Source organism: Mastacembelus armatus, chromosome 5, assembly GCF_900324485.2.
Source record: "Mastacembelus armatus chromosome 5, fMasArm1.2, whole genome shotgun sequence".
NCBI classification, from domain to species: domain Eukaryota; kingdom Metazoa; phylum Chordata; class Actinopteri; order Synbranchiformes; family Mastacembelidae; genus Mastacembelus; species Mastacembelus armatus.
The window spans coordinates 1853578-1871914 of record NC_046637.1 but is presented as its reverse complement, the minus strand read 5'-3'; the positions used below and the strand labels follow the sequence as shown (position 1 = coordinate 1871914).

The window sequence follows — 18337 nt, the reverse complement described above, 5'->3', positions numbered from 1 at the left end:
CTATCCGTACTTACCTTTGTCTCAGGAGGTGTTCGAATATGAACGTTCCTGGAGCCTCCCTCTCTATGTGCTCTGTCTGCAAAAGGAACAGGTTCTACCGCGTGATCCGGGGAGCTTCGTCCACTTCCAGAGGGAGTTAACTTCAAAGCTTCCCAATCGATATACTCTTTATAGCCTGATTTTTGTGATGGTGCCTGTGGACTAGGCTGAGGCAGATCAGGCACTTGCAGTTCTCCTTTTTTAATCTCTATCACTGGATATAGGGTAGGAACCAAGGGTGCCGATAGACTACTTACGAAATAAGGTGGTGGCAATTTCTCGTCAGCTCCCTCTTTGGCCTTCCATGTCTTATCCTTATGTAGATGCTGGGTACTCTGCCACAGCAGGGCTATATTAATCCAGGTACTGGCCTCTGCCTCCTCTTCCTGTTTTCTCTGTCTGAACTTACCTTTACGAAAAATGGAAGCTTTTTCTCCTTCCATTCCTGCTTCCTTAGCCCGTTTCTCATGTCCATGTGCCTTCTCCCATATCCATGGGATCAGGGCAGCTCGATCCTGTGGGTTTCTTCCTTTTTCCTTAATCAAATCCATTAACTTCTTCCTATATTGTTCTTCCATTCCGTCTTTTGTATTCTTCTGCCCCTGCTTCAGCCGACCTGCCGCCAGGGTTGATGCCACCTGAATTTCCAGTCTCACCCATTTTTCAGGTGGACCCCATTCCTCGTCACTTACCTGCTGGTCTAGATATCTCTCCATTGTTGTATTCGAATCTGTGTTCCAAATTTCTATGTCTATTTTTATTTTATATGTTTTTACTATTATTATTATTTATTGTTCTTTTTATATTAATTTATTATCGTTTATTCTCATTACGTATTTATTTTATTTTCCTTATTTATTCTTATTATTATTATTATTATTTATTTATTTTATTTTATCTATAGTTATTCCTATGTATTCTATGTATAATTGTTCTTGCAATCCCTAGTTATTTCAGCAGAGGGAGCCAAATAAATTGTAATACAATTCCCTCTTCCTCCAGTAGAGGGAACCAAATATAGGCGGAGCCTTACTTACCTTACCTTCTCTCACTTCCGCCTTTCTCTCTCAGTCTTCACAAACCTTGCGCCCCTACACTTCCTGTCTCTCTCTATCTCTGGCGCTTTCCACACATACACACACACTTACTGTCCACACCCCCCACTCTTTGATTCACACGGTCATAGTTTCACTCAAACTTCCTCGACATCCACACAATTGCACAAAAATTCTACACAACCTATGTAACACAGCATCCTTTGTTTATGAGTCAATCCGACATGACTTATTATTTCGGGGTTTCCCAGTTCCCCGGGTCTTGCAACCCAGCTCTACAAGTTCCCCGTCGAGAACTAGTGGGTCCGCCACGGCCGGGAAATAAACACTCAAAGTTAACCGATCCTACACGGTTTTTCTATTATTACCGATCCAACACGGTTTTATTTTATTTTTTCGTCAATCGATCCAACACGAAATGACGACCTACCACCCCAAACCGTCCAAATTTATAACTATCCCGATTCACACATTGACAATTATAACTTTAGAATATGCCAATTATGCAGAATTCATGAAAAGGCTTCTGCTCACCTGTCTGTGGCGCCACGTATATTGTCAATGCGTTCCTCAGGCAGTCAGTCCAATTTTCCTCATCCCCGTACGGGCCACCAAATTGTTAAGTCCGCATATAACTTACCCAGGTCCGTTTGATGAGGAAGTACACAAAGACGTCTGGAGTGGTTCAGCTGATTAAAGGTTTTATTTTAAACTATACAGTGCGCTCTGGAGATCAACCCTCATGGGACACACAAAGAGATCTGGACTATAGGGGAAAACTATAGGATAGATATAGCTGGTGGCCACCGCCCCACATACCAGTACTTTTCCACAAAAGGAATTTAGACCATTACCTTATATGGTGTTGTTATTCCCTTTTGTCTCCCCTCATAGTAAAGACACTGAAAGAGCGGTGACCCTATCACGTGTCCAAAACATACAGGAGTACACTTTACACAGTAAGCTGCATACTAGTCACACAAAGTGTGTCTGCATTCCCACACCGTCCAGCCAAACTGAGCAATCGTGGGAGAAGAGCCTTGGTGAGAGAGGTAAAGAAGAACCCAAAGATCACTGTGGCTGAGCTCCAGAGATGCAGTAGGGAGATGGGAGAAAGTTCCACAAAGTCAACTATCACTGCAGCCCTCCACCAGTCGGGGCTTTATGGCAGAGTGGCCCGACGAAAGCCTCTCCTCAGTGCAAGACACATGAAAGCCTGTATAGAGTTTGCCAAAAAACACATGAAGGACTCCCAGACTATGAGAAATAATATTCTCTGGTCTGATGAGACCAAGATTGAACTTTTTGGAGTTAATTCTAAGCGGTATGTGTGGAGAAAACCAGGCACTGCTCATCACCTGCCCAATACAATCCCTACAGTGAAACATGGTGGTGGGAGCATCATGTTGTGGGGGTGTTTTTCAGCTGCAGGGACAGGACGACTGGTTGCAATTGAAGGAAAGATGAATGCGGCCAAGTACAGAGATATCCTGGAAGAAAACCTCTTCCAGAGTGCTCAGGACCTCAGACTGGGCCGAAGGTTCACCTTTCAACAGGACAATGACCCTAAGCACATAGCTAAAATAACAAAGGAGTGGCTTCGGAACAACTCTGTGACCGTTCTTGACTGGCCCAGTCAGAGCCCTGACCTAAACCCAATTGAGCATCTCTGGAGAGACCTGAAAATGGCTGTCCACCAACGTTCACCATCCAACCTGACAGAACTGGAGAGGATCTGCAAGGAAGAATGGCAGAGGATCCCCAAATCCAGGTGTGAAACACTTGTTGCATCATTCCCAAGAAGACTCATGGCTGTACTAGCTCAAAAGGGTGCTTCTACTCAATACTGAGCACAGGGTCTGAATACTTATGACCATGTGATATTTCAGTTTTTCTTTTTTAATAAATTTGCAAAAATTTCTAAATTTCTTTTTTTTTCTGTCAAGATGGGGTGCTGAGTGTACATTAATGAGAAATAAAATGAACTATTTGGATTTTGGCAAATGGCTGCAATGACACAAAGAGTGAAATGTAAAGGGGTCTGAATACTTTCCGTACCCACTGTATATAAGGTAGTTGACGTCAGCTACCCGGCGGTATATAAAGTACTTCAAATCAGAAGTATATAAGGTAGTTGACGTCAGCCACCCGGCGGTATATAAAGTACTTCAAATCAGAAGTATATAAGGTAGTTGACGTCAGCCACCCGGCGGTATATAAAGTACTTCAAATCAGAAGTATATAAGGTAGTTGACGTCAGCCACCCGGCGGTATATAAAGTACTTCAAATCAGAAGTATATAAGGTAGTTGACGTCAGCCACCCGGCGGTATATAAAGTACTTCAAATCAGAAGTATATAAGGTAGTTGACGTCAGCCACCCGGCGGTATATAAAGTACTTCAAATCAGAAGTATATAAGGTAGTTGACGTCAGCCACCCGGCGGTATATAAAGTACTTCAAATCAGAAGTATATAAGGTAGTTGACGTCAGCCACCCGGCGGTATATAAAGTACTTCAAATCAGAAGTATATAAGGTAGTTGACGTCAGCTACCCGGCGGTATATAAAGTACTTCAAATCAGAAGTATATAAGGTAGTTGACGTCAGCCACCCGGCGGTATATAAAGTACTTCAAATCAGAAGTATATAAGGTAGTTGACGTCAGCCACCCGGCGGTATATAAAGTACTTCAAATCAGAAGTATATAAGGTAGTTAACGTCAGCTCCAACAAAGTGATCAACACAATAATCATCAATAATTAGAATCCAATAATATCAGATCCATTTATGTGAAATGGGCCATTCTGCACAATGAGTACTTTTACTTTGGCTACTTCAAGTACATTTGGATGATGTACTTGAAGTACTTTTACTGCAGTAACACTTTGACTGCAGGACTTTTACTTGGATCAGTATTTGGACTTTGTGCTCAGTGAAACAGAAACTAGTTCAACTGGTCATATTTTCTTTAGCAGCAACTGTAACAGCGACTGTGCTGAAACTAAGAGGTGGTTAGAAGCTGTAACCCAGAGTCCGTCAGAACCACGGCTCAGAGAGTAGAAACTGGGCTGGAGACCGATGGTCACATGTTTTCAGATCAGTATCACGATTTGGGGAATTAAAATTATTAAGGACCAATGATGTGCCCACTCTGGTACTCCAGGTTCAAAAAGAAGACTTTATTTACACAAGAACACAGGAAAACAGGAGATGAGATCTTCAAAACAAGAACCAGATAACAGGAATAAGAATTACAGAAAGGGTGAGCACATGAAACAAAGGGGACAAGGCATGGGACCTGGGACACACACACACACACACACACACACACACACACACACACTGGCGGTCACACAGGTCTACAAGGACTCGAGGACAAGACTGGGTCTCAGACACACCAGGAACACACCAGACTTTAAGGAAACAGGAAACATGAACTACACGAGGACTGGGCAAGAACAAGAACACCAAACACAAGGGAACAGAGCATGGGAGTCTGGGTCTCACACACACTCAAGGAGACGCACCAGACCACACAGAAACATGAACAGGCAAAAACACCAGAGAAACAAGACATGAATAAAAAGGGGGTTAACAAGAACAGGGTAACAAGACAAAACCTGACCACAAGAGGAAGTAGACAAATACGCAAGTCATGGTGAAAAACACTCACAACAAAAACCAGAACAAATTAACTTAAACTTGCGAAAAACAAAAGGTAGTCCATGATCAAAATCCAGAAACTGAAAGCAAACAGACTTAAGACAGGGGAGAAAAAAGAAAAATTAAAAAAAAAAAAAAAAATCAAGAACTCAAGGCACAGGACATGGATCTCAACAGGGTTTTCTCAGCAGAGCTTAACAGGTCTTAACAGATAACCTGGCAAGGAAATTGGGGATGAACAAAGGTATATAAACGGAAAAATCAAACAAGGAACAGGTGAAAATTATTCAATAATCAGGTCAACGTAAAGAGAAACAAAACCAAATGAAACCAGTTCCTATCATGATCTTTCAAAATAAAAGAGACAGGAAGTCACAAAATGCAGATCATGACAATCAGACGCAGCAGCAACAGTCAGATGTAAACAGACTGAAGTGGACGTGTCAGGACGGGGATCCAAACATCCTTCCTGCTGATGAACAACACGTCTCAGAAACTGGACCCTGCTCCAACGTGAGCCTCCTCACTACTGGGACCAGACCCAGAACCAGGCTGTGAGCTGTGGAGCCCAGCAGGAGGAAACTGGTCCTAACATCACTGTGCCTGCTCACATTCATCCCACTGCTGCTTTTATCTGCTCAGCACTTTCCATTTTAGCAGCTCATACACATTTAGTTGTCGTCTGTATGAAAACTGATGTTTAACCTGCTGGACATGATGTGACCTCACAGTCTGAGTCTGACTTTGTCTCATCTGTTTCAAGGATCTACTCTGCTGCTGTTGTGGGCGCAGTTATCGTGGTTCTTGTTGGTGTTTCCAGTGGTGCTGGTATAACTACAGCAAATAGACAGGTCAGTTTATTGCATCTATTTATTCACAATGAACAGACAATAAAACATCAAATAATTATCTAATATATCTGTGTCACATTCAGGTTTATCAGCTCAGACCATTGGTCTGTTGTTATTTCCTGTAAATCTGTTTAAGTCTTTTGGGATTTTCTTTAATATAATTTTGTTTTTCTTCTGCAGAGTCATAGAATCAAGATCTGGGTCCCTCCTTAGCCCATCATCGACCTGATCAGGATCCTCATCTGTTTTAATGTTTGATATGAATGTTTCTGCTGAAGTGTTTGTGGTCTTGGTTTTATGAGAATATATTTAAATTTGAGTTCAACTTAGTGAGAACATGTTGACAGGTCCTCACTTATTTCAGGAAGTTTCAGAATTAAGGCTAAAAATTACCAAAGAAAATTTCTCCACAAGGTCAAACCTGCAGCTTATTGCCATCTGTTTATTTGTGTGTGTGTGTGTGTGTGTGTGTGTGTGCGTGCGTGCGTGCGTGCGTGTGTGTGTGAAGGACTGTGAATGAAAATGTGATAGAGAATCTTCCATTGATCAGATCTGACCTCACTGCTTGTAGCTGTTCTCTGAACCAGACGTGGGCATTGACAAACACATCAGACGTCACTGAACTCAAACCTGCTGTTCTGCTGGAAATGAATGTGAAGGTTTTGCAGCTAAAGTCCAAAATACTGGGCCTTATTTTTTATGTCCATATGTGTGTTATTGACATTATTTGTGGGCAGCATGCAGAGCTTCTGTTTATTGGTGAAGCTGCTAAACCAGAGTGTGTCGGGTACAGATCCAGGGGGAACTGAAACTGTTGCTGACTGTGATGTTTGAACTGAGCGTCTCTGAAAGTCCATTTGTGTTTGTGTTGGTAACTGATGATGTGGTTTCATCCAGAGCTTCATCATTTCTGTCCAACACTTTGAATAAAAGCTGAAAAATGTCCAAGTGTCTGTTGTGACTGTTCTGGATGTTTCTGTCTGTTCACACTTTGGTCAGAGAAACTGATTTTACTCTGAAAGAAGAAGCAGCAGCTGCAGGAAACCTGGATCTGTCTGCTTCCTCCATGGACTTCACAGCTTTGTTGTTACTGACTCATACAGACTAATATATTTCCCACTGTCTCTGCAGCATTTTAACCTTTGATTATTCATCAGCACATTGATGTTGTTGTGACTGTGAGGAATCAAAGAAGTGCAGCAGGAGCCTCAGTGCAGACCTGATGAAGTCTGGATGTGGGCGGCAGAACTGAGCTCTTCCTGTCAGTCCTGGTTCTGGGAAATCGGGCCTGGAATTTGTTTGTTTGAGGTTGAGAGATAACTACAGGAAGCCTCCCCTTCAAAATAGAAGTGTGGAATTCAAATAAGTTAAATGTTTTTTGTACACAATCATTTCACGGGTCCAAAGGCTGAAAGTCAGAGAAGACACATGCAAACATGGTAGAAGCTGCAAAGTCTCATATTTTTGTCCCTCAGCCTGAGTGATGGAGCTGAGGATGAAAACCAGCAGGTGTCCAGTAAAATCTGCAGAATCCATGAGTCCGAGTGAACGTATGTGCAGATTTTATTGTGAAGGAGCTGTGCAGGAAGTGTTGCTGCTGTTAGCGGAAGCCTAGAAAGTGAAAGTGTGGGCTGAGTCCGTCCAGCTGTCAGCAGCGGCTGCAGCTTCGTTACATGGAGACGTTGAAGTGATGCTGAGCAGTTGATGCTGACAGGACTTGGACAACTATGGAGCTTCTTGCTGTCGTGTGTCTCTGCCTCCTGACCTGGTCTGGAACAACGTTTGCTGCTGGAAACGGTGAGAAAAGTCCTGAGTCAGACTGAGACTGGTCCTGAAGTGTCTTTATTCTTTGGAAGGGGCTTTTATTGAAATGAGACGTGCAGGGCTGTGGGGCCGCAGCGCTGCTTTGGCTGCTGCGCAGTTTAGTGGCGCATTTAGCTCCGGGTGAAAGTCCAGATCATCCACACGGTGGGATGTCACCTGGATCCCACTGACCAGACCAGTAGTCCGGCAGCAGCGGCCTCCACAGCTCAGGTGGACTCGTTTCATCACAGCGTCCTCCTGGGGCTTTGCAGAGCTGCGCAGGGCGGCGGCTCCTGCTCAGACAAGTGCACCAGTCAGACCGGATCCTGCTGCTGCAGGTCGGATGCGGTTTTTCCAAAGAAATAGAAAGTGTTTGTGTGCCCGCTGCCTGACGGTTCCTCAGACAGATAATCATCAAACATGGATTAACAGCAGACCTGCAGGAACAAGTCCAGATTTAGGAGGAAACAGGGTAGTGAAAACACTAAATCCTAGTTCTGTTGTTCTAAATAACAACATTAATATGAACTGAATGGACTTCTCTCATATTTCAAGATGTTTTTATTATTTGTGCTCATTTCAAAGTGAAGTTGTGTTTGGGATGGGGGGTCATCATGATCCAGATGTGACCATTTAAAGAAGAAGCAGAGAAAGTCTCAGTTTGTTCTGTTTCCTCTTTCTCGCCCACAGACTCTGCAGTTTTTCAGCCAAGCAGCTTTTCCTGTTTGTGCCTGTTTGTGTGGTTTTAGTTTTCTGGCTGCACAGACAGAGATTATCTTAGAAATAACAAGAACCTTCATGTCTGGGTTTAAAATATTTGGTCTCATTACTGCTAAAAGTCAGTGGACTAGTGGATCTGACCTGATGATTCTCTCTGCAGACTGGTTTGACCATTGCAGTCTGTTCATGTCTGGTTTGGTAGTCGGTTCAAACCAGACAGTGACTGAAGTGCAGAGGACAGACTGTATGATGGTGTAGAAGGTGACCAGCAGCTGCTGTAGCAGGTTAAACCTCCTGAGCTGCCTCTGGAAGTACAGTCTTTGCTGAGCCTTCTTCCGGATGTTGTTTATGGGGGAGGTCTATTTCATATCCTGGGAAATTGTGGGTTCAGAAACCTGAAGGTTTCCACACACTGTAGTGCTGAGGATGGTGAGAGGACAGGGAGTCAGGGGGCTTTTCAAGAAGTCCATTATTATCTCCACAGTCTTGAACTGGTTAAACTCCAGATGGTTCTGACAGCACCAGTGGACCAGCTGTTCCACTTCCTGTTTGTATGCAGACTCATCCCTGTCCTCGATCAGATGTCGTCACAGTTTAGTGTAGAGGGAGAAGTGCAGTGGGGAGAGAACACACCCCTGGGGGGCACCAATGCTGATGACGTCAGACTGATGAAGCTGCTTGGATGAGACCTAAAGACTAGAAGTCCAGTTGTCATGACTCAGCTTCTAGATAACTTCACCTGGATGGCTGAGAATGTTAACAGATCTTGAGTACAGGCAGGGGGTCCAGCTGAAGGTGGGTGGGGGTTGCAGGCAGTCTATTCAGGATGGGTGAGAGATACGATAGGACTCTTTTTCAACCTACAATATAAACTGTTCAGGTCGTCTGCCAGTCTAAGGTTTTCCCCAGGGTGGGGGGATGGTTGGTAATGTGCTGCAGGTCTCTCCAGACTGACACAGTCTCTGGCAGAGAAGCTGTTTTTTAATTAATTAATGCATGTTTTTGTCTTCAGGACCAGACGTCATCAAGATGGTGGTGAAAGAAGGAGATGACGCCATCTTACCCTGTTCCCTCAGCACCAGGGAGAACATTGTCCAAGAACTCTTTGACTGGAAGAGAGATGGTCAGAAGGAGGTGTTCATGTATGATGATGGTGATCAATACAACAACGGCCGTACTGGTCAAGATGAGCAGTTCAGAGGACGCGTCTCTCATTTTCCTGATCAGCTGCAGTTCGGTGACGCCTCCATAGTTATCAGAAATACAAAGGTGACTGACAGTGGAAACTACACCTGTGATTTTCCACGTCTTCAGCCAATAAGACGAGGCCTTATTGAGCTGGTTGTTGGTGAGTGTTTCTATGAAACAGTGATAAAGTCTCCTGCTCATTTACAGATGTGACTGGTCCAGATGTTTCAGATGAGTTAAAGTGTGGTCAGTCAGAAAAACATCTGGATGAGGCTGCAGATTAACTTCAGCCTGTATCTGAGCTGTTATGAAGCAGGTTGATACCTGACAGCTCAAAGAAAACATGTCTGGATTTATTTAATGAGACAGGCGTCTGATGCTGTTGCAGACGACAGTCACATGTTGACAGGATCAGTGACTGTGACTGTAAACCATCCAGGACTGACACAAACCAGTCTCATCTGTGAATCTGCTGCCACTTTGTGACGTCTCACTCTTTATTTCAGTTTCAGGTGGTAAAGATCTGTCTAATCTACTGGGCAATAAGTTTTAGTGTTTTTCCTCAGAATTACATGTCTGTCCAGTTCATGACGTCACACATGCAGAGATATCTGACATTTTCATCTTGTTTTTGTCTTTTAGATCCTGTTTTAACCTCATGGGGTGCATTTAAATCATGTGTAGTCATCTCTCATCCCACCTTCATATTTCCAAATATACATAATACCAAAACCATGAGGAGCTGATATATGTCAACTGCATCACTTTAAAACAAACACTGAGAGGTTTTATCAGGTGTATTGATCTTAGTTACAGCTGTGAAAGAGTTAAATTGGTAAATGACTGAACAGATAAAAACAGAAGCTTCCTCTCTCTTTTCCTTTTCCTTCATATTTCAAATGCAGTAAATCAGTCACATTAACAGGGATCAGGCTGAAATTTACAGGATCTCTCCCTGAACTTGTTTCTAATGTCTGTGCCAAATGTCATGTTGATGGACAGAAGAGTCTCTGAGATATTTGACAAAGTGCAGCACAGAGCATCTCCGTCAGATCACTACAGAGCTCTGCAAAACTTCTCCAAAGTTAAAAACTGATGATGATAAATAATTTTTATGACACAGAAAATGTCCCTAAATGTTAGAGCTGATTATAAATAGATGTTTTTAATATTTCGATAAATATTTATATATTTGATATAATTAAAATGTTTTTATTTTGACAGATAAAACAGTTTTTCTGTTATTTTGGTGTCCCACTGCCACAGGAAGTCCAACTGCATTAACTTCCATATATGGTCAGGCAGGTAAATTTAGCGGCTCCAAACTCTTGAGTGTTTTCACGGTGCTGACTTTCTATTGGATGATACCAGCTGTCATTAAAAGACACGTGGAGGCCGCCTAATTATACGCTCCTCTGATTGGCTGACGGAGTTATTGTTTATTTATTTTCGTCAGTTTAGACCGTAGAAAGATGCTGATTGGTTTGTTTAGTTCGTGGGCGTGTACTGATTTCAGAGATACTGAACATCATTGGTCAAATATTTAGTCAATAATTGAAAACGGAGCCAAATGTTGTTAAGGAAGTTTGAGGAGCAGCGTAAAAAATAAACGAGGGAAATAATTCACTTTTATTCAGGTTATTTTTCCTCCCGTTTGAATTGAAACCAAATGTATTTAATCGGTGAGTTTTCTTCTTTAAAACGAGCCGCAGTTTGTGTATAAATGTCTGATTTTCGTCCTATAAATGTGTTTTAACTGCGCCGAGACAGGTTAGCAGGTAAGTTGCTAACTGTTTACTGCCGTAAAGTGAGACGTTGGTGTGTTTCTGTCGTAAGTAGTTGTTTAAGGTTCGTAAAGTCGCTGAGAAAACAAAGATTTTATCTTCCAGACGACGTGTAACATGTCTGTGTTGAGGCCTACAGTCACCATGAAATTAGATTCTACATTTATTGGTCATTTTTACACATAAATGTCGGGTCGCATCCAACCTCCGCGCCTTAAACCGTTAAAGGACCGGACAGAGGAAAACATCCCAGGTGAGTCTGTGATGGTGATGACGTCACTGATTTCTATGTCTCACCTGTGTGTCCTGGGTTATTTTAAGAAGTCATAATACATGTTCATTAATAAAATATGAAAATCATATATTACATGAAGATATTCAAACATTGAATTTTATCCAACAGTGGTAAGTAACTGCAATTAAATGCTACATTTCAATTTATTATTTTGATATTACTGTTGAAGGCATTGTTCACACTGTGTTCACAGGTGCATCTCCAAAGCCATCCATCATAACACTTAATCAGACAAAGGACTGGGCTCTGCTTCAGTGTGAGGTTCAAGGAGCTTCTCCCAAACCACAGCTCCAGTGGCAGGACAGTGGTGGAAACATGGTTCCTGCTAAAGATCCACAGGTCACAGACAGAGGAGGCAGCTACGACATTATCCTCCAAACTACTGTGACCAAGACCGACCACTATCGCTGTGTAGCCACACAGGAGGAGATCAACCATCAGGTTCATGCTGAGACCTTTGTGCATCTGAATGGTCAGTGATAGTTTGATCTTATATAACTTTTATTCTTCATATATTGTTGGTTTTGAAAAGTTCTAATGTGTTTTTAAACTAAAACATTTTTTATGGGCAGAAATTGGGATGAAAACACAATTACCCACAACCCAAACTGCAACACACCAATTAAATAACCAAAAATAATGGAAGTAAAAATTATTTTACCAAAATTTGTGTTCCCTCAAGTGATATTAAAATATACATTATATAGAGGACATGACAGTGCATGTCCTCTATATAATGTAAACTCTTGATTAATTCTTTTATTTGTTTGAGATGTGACTGTTACTATAATTATATATGGCTACTGCCTGAGCAGTGTGTGGCACAGTTAGATTCTGATCTCTAAATGTTACAATTCTTATTTTTAGTGTTTTAGAGAAAATGCTGTGGTTATAGAAAAGTGAAGTCAACTTAAACATATTACTAATGAAACATTTGAGCTGTGTCTCCTGAAATTTCACTGTTCATGCATTTTGGCAATTTCTACACTATCTTTACTGAAATGTGCTTTTTCACTGTGAGATGATGATGAGATTAAATACTTACAAATTAGTTGAATCCCACTAACATTAAATCAGGCTGTGAGGACCCCAGATGGACCGAGTTTGTTTCCTCCTTATTTTCAGCTGCTCTTCTTTACCTGCTGTGCACAGACTGAAGCTCAGCTCTGACTCTTGATTTGGAAACTTCCAGCTGAGATGACACAGATCAAGACCTATAGCTTGCTTCCACAGGCTGTTTTCAGTCCATTTCAAGTGTCTTAAGATTTGATTCATGGAGCCAGATGTTCAAGCTGTTTGTAAACTCACACTGGGTTTGACTAGTTATAAGGGCCCTGGTTACATAGAGGAGATTAAACCATAACTGGATTAAAATGGTCCCAACACACAGACTAGTTCTGCCACAGACTCTGTTGTTAGAAATATTTCCAGCTGCTAATGAGAAAACTGGCCTGTTAGAGAATCTAGAGTCCAGTTGAAGCTGTGAGAGATGATGGAGCAAAGGTCTGAGCAGACACTGATGTAACTGTCAGAGTGTAGAGTTGTAGGATGGGAGCTCCAGCTGTTGTCCAACTATGAAGAGAGACAACAATGATCACCTGAATCAGCTGAATCCTCCACAGTTTAACCAGCTCTGGCTCAATATGTCCTGAATGTTAGAGACATGAGTGAGATTCATGTTACACATCATGAACTAACATCACACAACATAACACAAGCTGACTCCCACTATCAGCAATAAATCATGAGACTGTGACAGCAGACTGAGGCGTCCTCTTCATGAGAGTAAACTGATGTTCCTGTGTAAAATCAGTGGAATGTCCCTTTACAGACTCATGAAGACTCAGGTGTGGAGATGTAGATTCACCTCTGGTCTCATTCCAGGTGGATTTGATGTCAAACATTTGATCAGAGCTTCATCTGTGTCTGATGTTCAGGGTGTAGGATGAACTGAGATGGTGAGACATGAGCAGGTGTTTCTGTTTTTCTGTCCTCCCTGTTTCCACACACGAGGGCTCAGAATATTAGGAACCCCTGTGAATATGACACAGTCCGGTCCAGCAGCATCTGTGACTCTGAGCTCGGTGCTGAAACACGTCACTGAACGAACACGTGTGTGACAGTGTCAACAGCTGAACATTCCAGGCTTCATCACAGTCGACTTCATGTCACAGCACTTGGACTGGATGGCATCAGACTGTACAGGTGTACCTAATAAAGTGGCCACTGAGTGTGTGTCTCACTGACACGGTTCAGTCCTGATGACACAAGAGGGGACACACACTGTTAAAGAGCCATGTTTCATATTTCCCACCAGATTTTCCTGTTGGTTTAGTGTCAGAGAAAATATTGTGGACGTCTCAGACGACAGATTTCATGTGATTTCATTTGCAGCTGATTTTTGTGGCAGAAGAAACTGAGCAGAAATTTCAGACGAGTCCAAACGTCTTCACTGTTTGTGTGTCTGTGTCATGATGTGAGTCAGAAACAGTGTTTGCAGTGGTGAACAGTTACTGACCTGTTGGTCCAAGTCAGGAGTATTTGACATATGTGTCCTGTCAAACAGCTGGGACGTGCAGCCGACGTTTCTATGGAGCTTTTCTGTTTCTGTCTGTTCCTCTGTGTTTTTCTCTTAAACTCACTGTGACTCACATTTACAAGCAGAGAAGATGAACAACAAAACTTACAGTACTATTTCATTTGTAATCTTGTGATTGTTCTTAACAACGTATTATTTCTATTATATCCACAGGTGCAGCTCCAAAACCATCAATCACGACACTCGGTGAAACAAAATATGGCGTGCAGATTAAATGTGAGGTTCAAGGAGCTTCTCCCAAACCACAGCTCCAGTGGCAGGACAGTGGTGGAAACATGGTTCCTGCTAAAGATCCACAGGTCACAGACAGAGGAGGCAGCTACGACATTATCCTCCAAACTACTGTGACCAAGACCGACCACTATCGCTGTGTAGCCACACAGGAGGAGATCAACCATCAGGTTTATGCTGAGACATATGTACCTGTCCATGGTGAGTTTTATTGTTACACCTGGTGGATGAGACTATTTCTTTCCTATTACCTGAAGGTGCCTTTTTACAAAAATGCTTATAAACAAAAAATGTATGTGGTATGGTGCACCACCTCCACCAAGTCAGAGAAGCCAGAGATATCAAAGATATTAAGACATGTATTCATGCAAGTAACAGGAAGAAGTGGAGTTTGTAGTCAGCCCTGACATCAGTCTGATCAGTCACACACAGAGAGAAGAATTTAGTAAAGTTCACACACACAAACCCAGTGACAGATGGAGGAAGAGCTGGTGCAGCCTGATCCTGAGGACAGACATGAAAACAGCCCACGAGGCCGATTTAGAGGCTGAAATCCTTCGAATCAGACACATTTTTGTTCCACTGGTGGAAAGAAACAAAGAATGAAAGTGTCTCCAAAACGTCCTGAGACTGAGTCAGTTTGTATCAGCTGTAATTAGACAGATGAGACAGAGACAGAGCTTCATGAAGCCAGTGGGTCAGTGCAGTGTCACAGCATGAATCCCAGAACCAACAACATCAGGACACTGTTGGATCTCTGGCTTCAGGAGCTGCTGTTCAGCAGTATATAAAGTACTTCAAATTAGAAGTACATAAGGTAGTTAACGTCAGCTACCCAGCGGTATATAAAGTACTTCAAATTCGAAGTATATAAGGTAGTTAACGTCAGCTACCCAGCGGTATATAAAGTACTTCAAATTCGAAGTATATAAGGTAGTTAATGTCAGCTACCCAGCGGTATGTAAAGTACTTCAAATTAGAAGTACATAAGGTAGTTAATGTCAGCTACCCAGCGGTATGTAAAGTACTTCAAATTAGAAGTATATAAAGTAGTTAATGTCAGCTACCCAGCGGTATGTAAAGTACTTCAAATTAGAAGTACATAAGGTAGTTAACGTCAGCTACCCAGCGGTATATAAAGTACTTCAAATTAGAAGTATATAAGGTAGTTAACGTCAGCTACCCAGCGGTACATAAAGTACTTCAAATTCGAAGTATATAAGGTAGTTAACATCAGCTCCAACATTAAAGTGATCAACACAATAATCATCAATAATTAGAATCCAATAATATCAGATCCATTCATGTGAAATGGGCCATTCTGCACAATGAGTACTTTTACTTTGGATACGTCAAGTACATTTGGATGATGGTACTTTTGGACTTTTACTGCAGTAATACTTTGACTGCAGGAGTTTTACTTGGATCAGTATTTGGACTTTGTGCTCAGTGAAACAGAAACTTGTTCAACTGGTCATATTTTCTTTAGCAGCAGCTGAAACAGCGACTGTGCTGAAACTAAGAGGTGGTTAGAAGCAGTAGCCCAGAGTCCGTCAGAACCGTAACCCAGAGTCCGTCAGAACTGCGGCTCAGGGGGTAGAAACTGGGATGGAGACAGATGGTCACATGTTTTCAGATCAGACGCTGCAGCAACAGTCAGATGTAAACAGACTGAAGTGGACGTGTCAGGACGGGGATTCAAACATCCTTCCTGCTGATGAATAACACGTCTCAGAAACTGCTCCAACGTGAGCCTCCTCACTACTGGGACCAGAACCAGAACCAGGCTGTGAGCTGTGGAGTCCAGCAGGAGGAAACTGGTCCTAACATCACTGTGCCTGCTCACATTCATCCCACTGCTGCTTTTATCTGCTCAGCACTTTCCATTTTAGCAGCTCACACACATTTAGTTGTCGTCTGTATGAAAACTGATGTTTAACCTGCTGGACATGATGTGACCTCACAGTCTGACTCTGACTTTGTCTCTTCAGCTCCAGAGACTCCGACTGGATGGATTGTTGGTCCAGTTCTTGGGGCTTTTCTTGTTGTTGTTGGTGCTGTTGTTCTCCTTGTGCTTGTGAAGAAGGGTCGGATCAAACTAATTTCTGAGAAAGGTAGGTTGGAATAACACATGAAATTCTAGGGTCTGAGTCCTCACAGTTGTTTTATCTTCTCAGATAATTTTTGTGGGTATTTACAGACATGTTAGGATCACATTAGTGTGGATTTTGTGGAAAATAATTTTGTTTTTATTTTGTGCAGGTTCATCTGCACAGTCAGAGAGAAACTCCCTTAAAGACCCCAATTCTTCAGAGCAGCAAAATAACCAGGACATCTAAATGACTTTACATACAGTTTGAAGTGAAGCTAAAGAAGAATGTGATTTGTTCGTCTGTTTTGTTTTGTTTTTGACTGGTCCTCACTTTTTTCAGTGAGTTGAAAAGTTTTAATGTGAAAGTTGGAACTAGCTTTAAGAGAGACCAAACATCTTCTGGTATTTTGTTTACTGAATATTAGTTTTACTGTCTGACTTTGACAGTTTTGTAGTGTCATCAATGTAGAGTCACTTCTGTTCAGTTATCAAAGAACAAACTGTAGTGACTGGATCAATATTTAGTAGCTTCATGTTGATACAGTGAAAAGGTGGAAACAGTGAATAAGCAACAGGATGTTAGAACAGCTGATAACAATAAAATAATAAAGGAAACATTTAGCAAATTAAAAATAAAGAAATGGACCAAGTTAAACAGGGACCTGAATAACCAGGATGAGACCTTAAAAAGACCAGGTTGATGGTTCATGCAGGGTTTTATGTTTTTCTGAGTTTTAAATGTTCAGTCCCAAAGATTCAGGGCTCAGACCAGAACAGTCTGTTCACACTGTTTAATCAGGAGACTGGAATCAACCAGGAGACTCCTGATGGAGGAAAAGTTCAAACATGACAAGAACATTTAAAATATAATTCACAATTTTGATTTTCAGGCTCCTGAAGAACAGAGGGTTTGTTTTCTCTTCTTTAATTATTTAAAATCTAATTAGTGACATTTTTGATGAGCTGACTTCTGTCTGAGGCCTGAACAAAAAGAATGAACTTATTGAAACCTCATCCAGGATCTGTAGCTCTAAAAATATAAAACAAAATTATCATTAATAAAATATTACCTGTGAACCTCATTTAAGGGAAACAAGTTACTCATGTATCTGAGCAGGTCGTCTGTTCATCACAGTCGAGGGTTCGATCCCCGACTCTTCCTGTCACATGTTGAAGTTTCTTTGAGCCAAACTCTGAAGCCAAATTTCTCCTGAAGCTCAGACCTGCAGCTCACTGCCATCAGTGTGTGTGTGAAGGACTGTGAATGAAAATGTGATATAAAATCTTCCACTGATCAGATCTGAGCTCACTGCTTGTAGCTGTTCTCTGAACCAGACGTGGGCATTTACAAACACATCAGACGTCACTGAACTCAAACCTGCTGTTCTGCTGGAAATGAATGTGAAGGTTTTGCAGCTAAAGTCCAAAATACTGGGCCTTATTTTTTATGTCCATATGTGTGTTATTGACATTATTTGTGGGCAGCATGCAGAGCTTCTGTTTATTGGTGAAGCTGCTAAACCAGAGTGTGTCGGGTACAGATCCAGGGGGAACTGAAACTGTTGCTGACTGTGATATTTGAACTGAGCGTCTCTGAAAGTCCATTTGTGTTTGTGATGGTAACTGATGATGTGGTTTCATCCAGAGCTTCATCGTTTCTGTCCAACACTTTGAATAAAAGCTGAAAAATGTCCAAGTGTCTGTTGTGACTGTTCTGGATGTTTCTGTCTGTTCACACTTTGGTCAGAGAAACTGATTTTACTCTGAAAGAAGAAGCAGCAGCTGCAGGAAACCTGGATCTGTCTGCTTCCTCCATGGACTTCACAGCTTTGTTGTTACTGACTCATACAGACTAATATATTTCCCACTGTCTCTGCAGCATTTTAACCTTTGATTATTCATCAGCACATTGATGTTGTTGTGACTGTGAGGAATCAGGGACGTGCAGCAGGAGCCTCAGTGTAGACCTGATGAAGTCTGGATGTGGGCGGCAGACCTGAGCTCTTCCTGTAAGTC

At 42.0% G+C, this 18337-nt stretch overlaps 2 protein-coding genes across 2 annotated transcripts in view; both read left to right on the top strand.

Annotated features, from left to right (window-relative positions):
- Window positions 1-6552, top strand: part of LOC113130548 (V-set domain-containing T-cell activation inhibitor 1-like) — a 30063-nt gene extending 23511 nt beyond the window's left edge. The window contains exons 6-7 of the mRNA XM_026307274.2: window positions 5522-5609; window positions 5790-6552. Of these exons, the coding sequence (XP_026163059.1) occupies window positions 5522-5592 (71 nt within the window). The 3' untranslated portion in view covers window positions 5593-5609; window positions 5790-6552. The remainder of the gene's footprint in view (window positions 1-5521; window positions 5610-5789) is intronic.
- A 638-nt stretch (window positions 6553-7190) lies between these two features.
- Window positions 7191-17299, top strand: LOC113130544 (neogenin-like). The gene is made up of 8 exons (XM_026307269.2): window positions 7191-7406; window positions 9145-9480; window positions 9963-9970; window positions 11327-11357; window positions 11593-11871; window positions 14152-14430; window positions 16221-16343; window positions 16492-17299. The coding sequence occupies exons 1-8, from the start codon at window positions 7337-7339 to the stop codon at window positions 16566-16568; spliced, it is 1203 nt and encodes a 400-aa protein (XP_026163054.1). The 5' UTR covers window positions 7191-7336; the 3' UTR covers window positions 16569-17299.
- Window positions 17300-18337: the final 1038 nt, after the last annotated feature.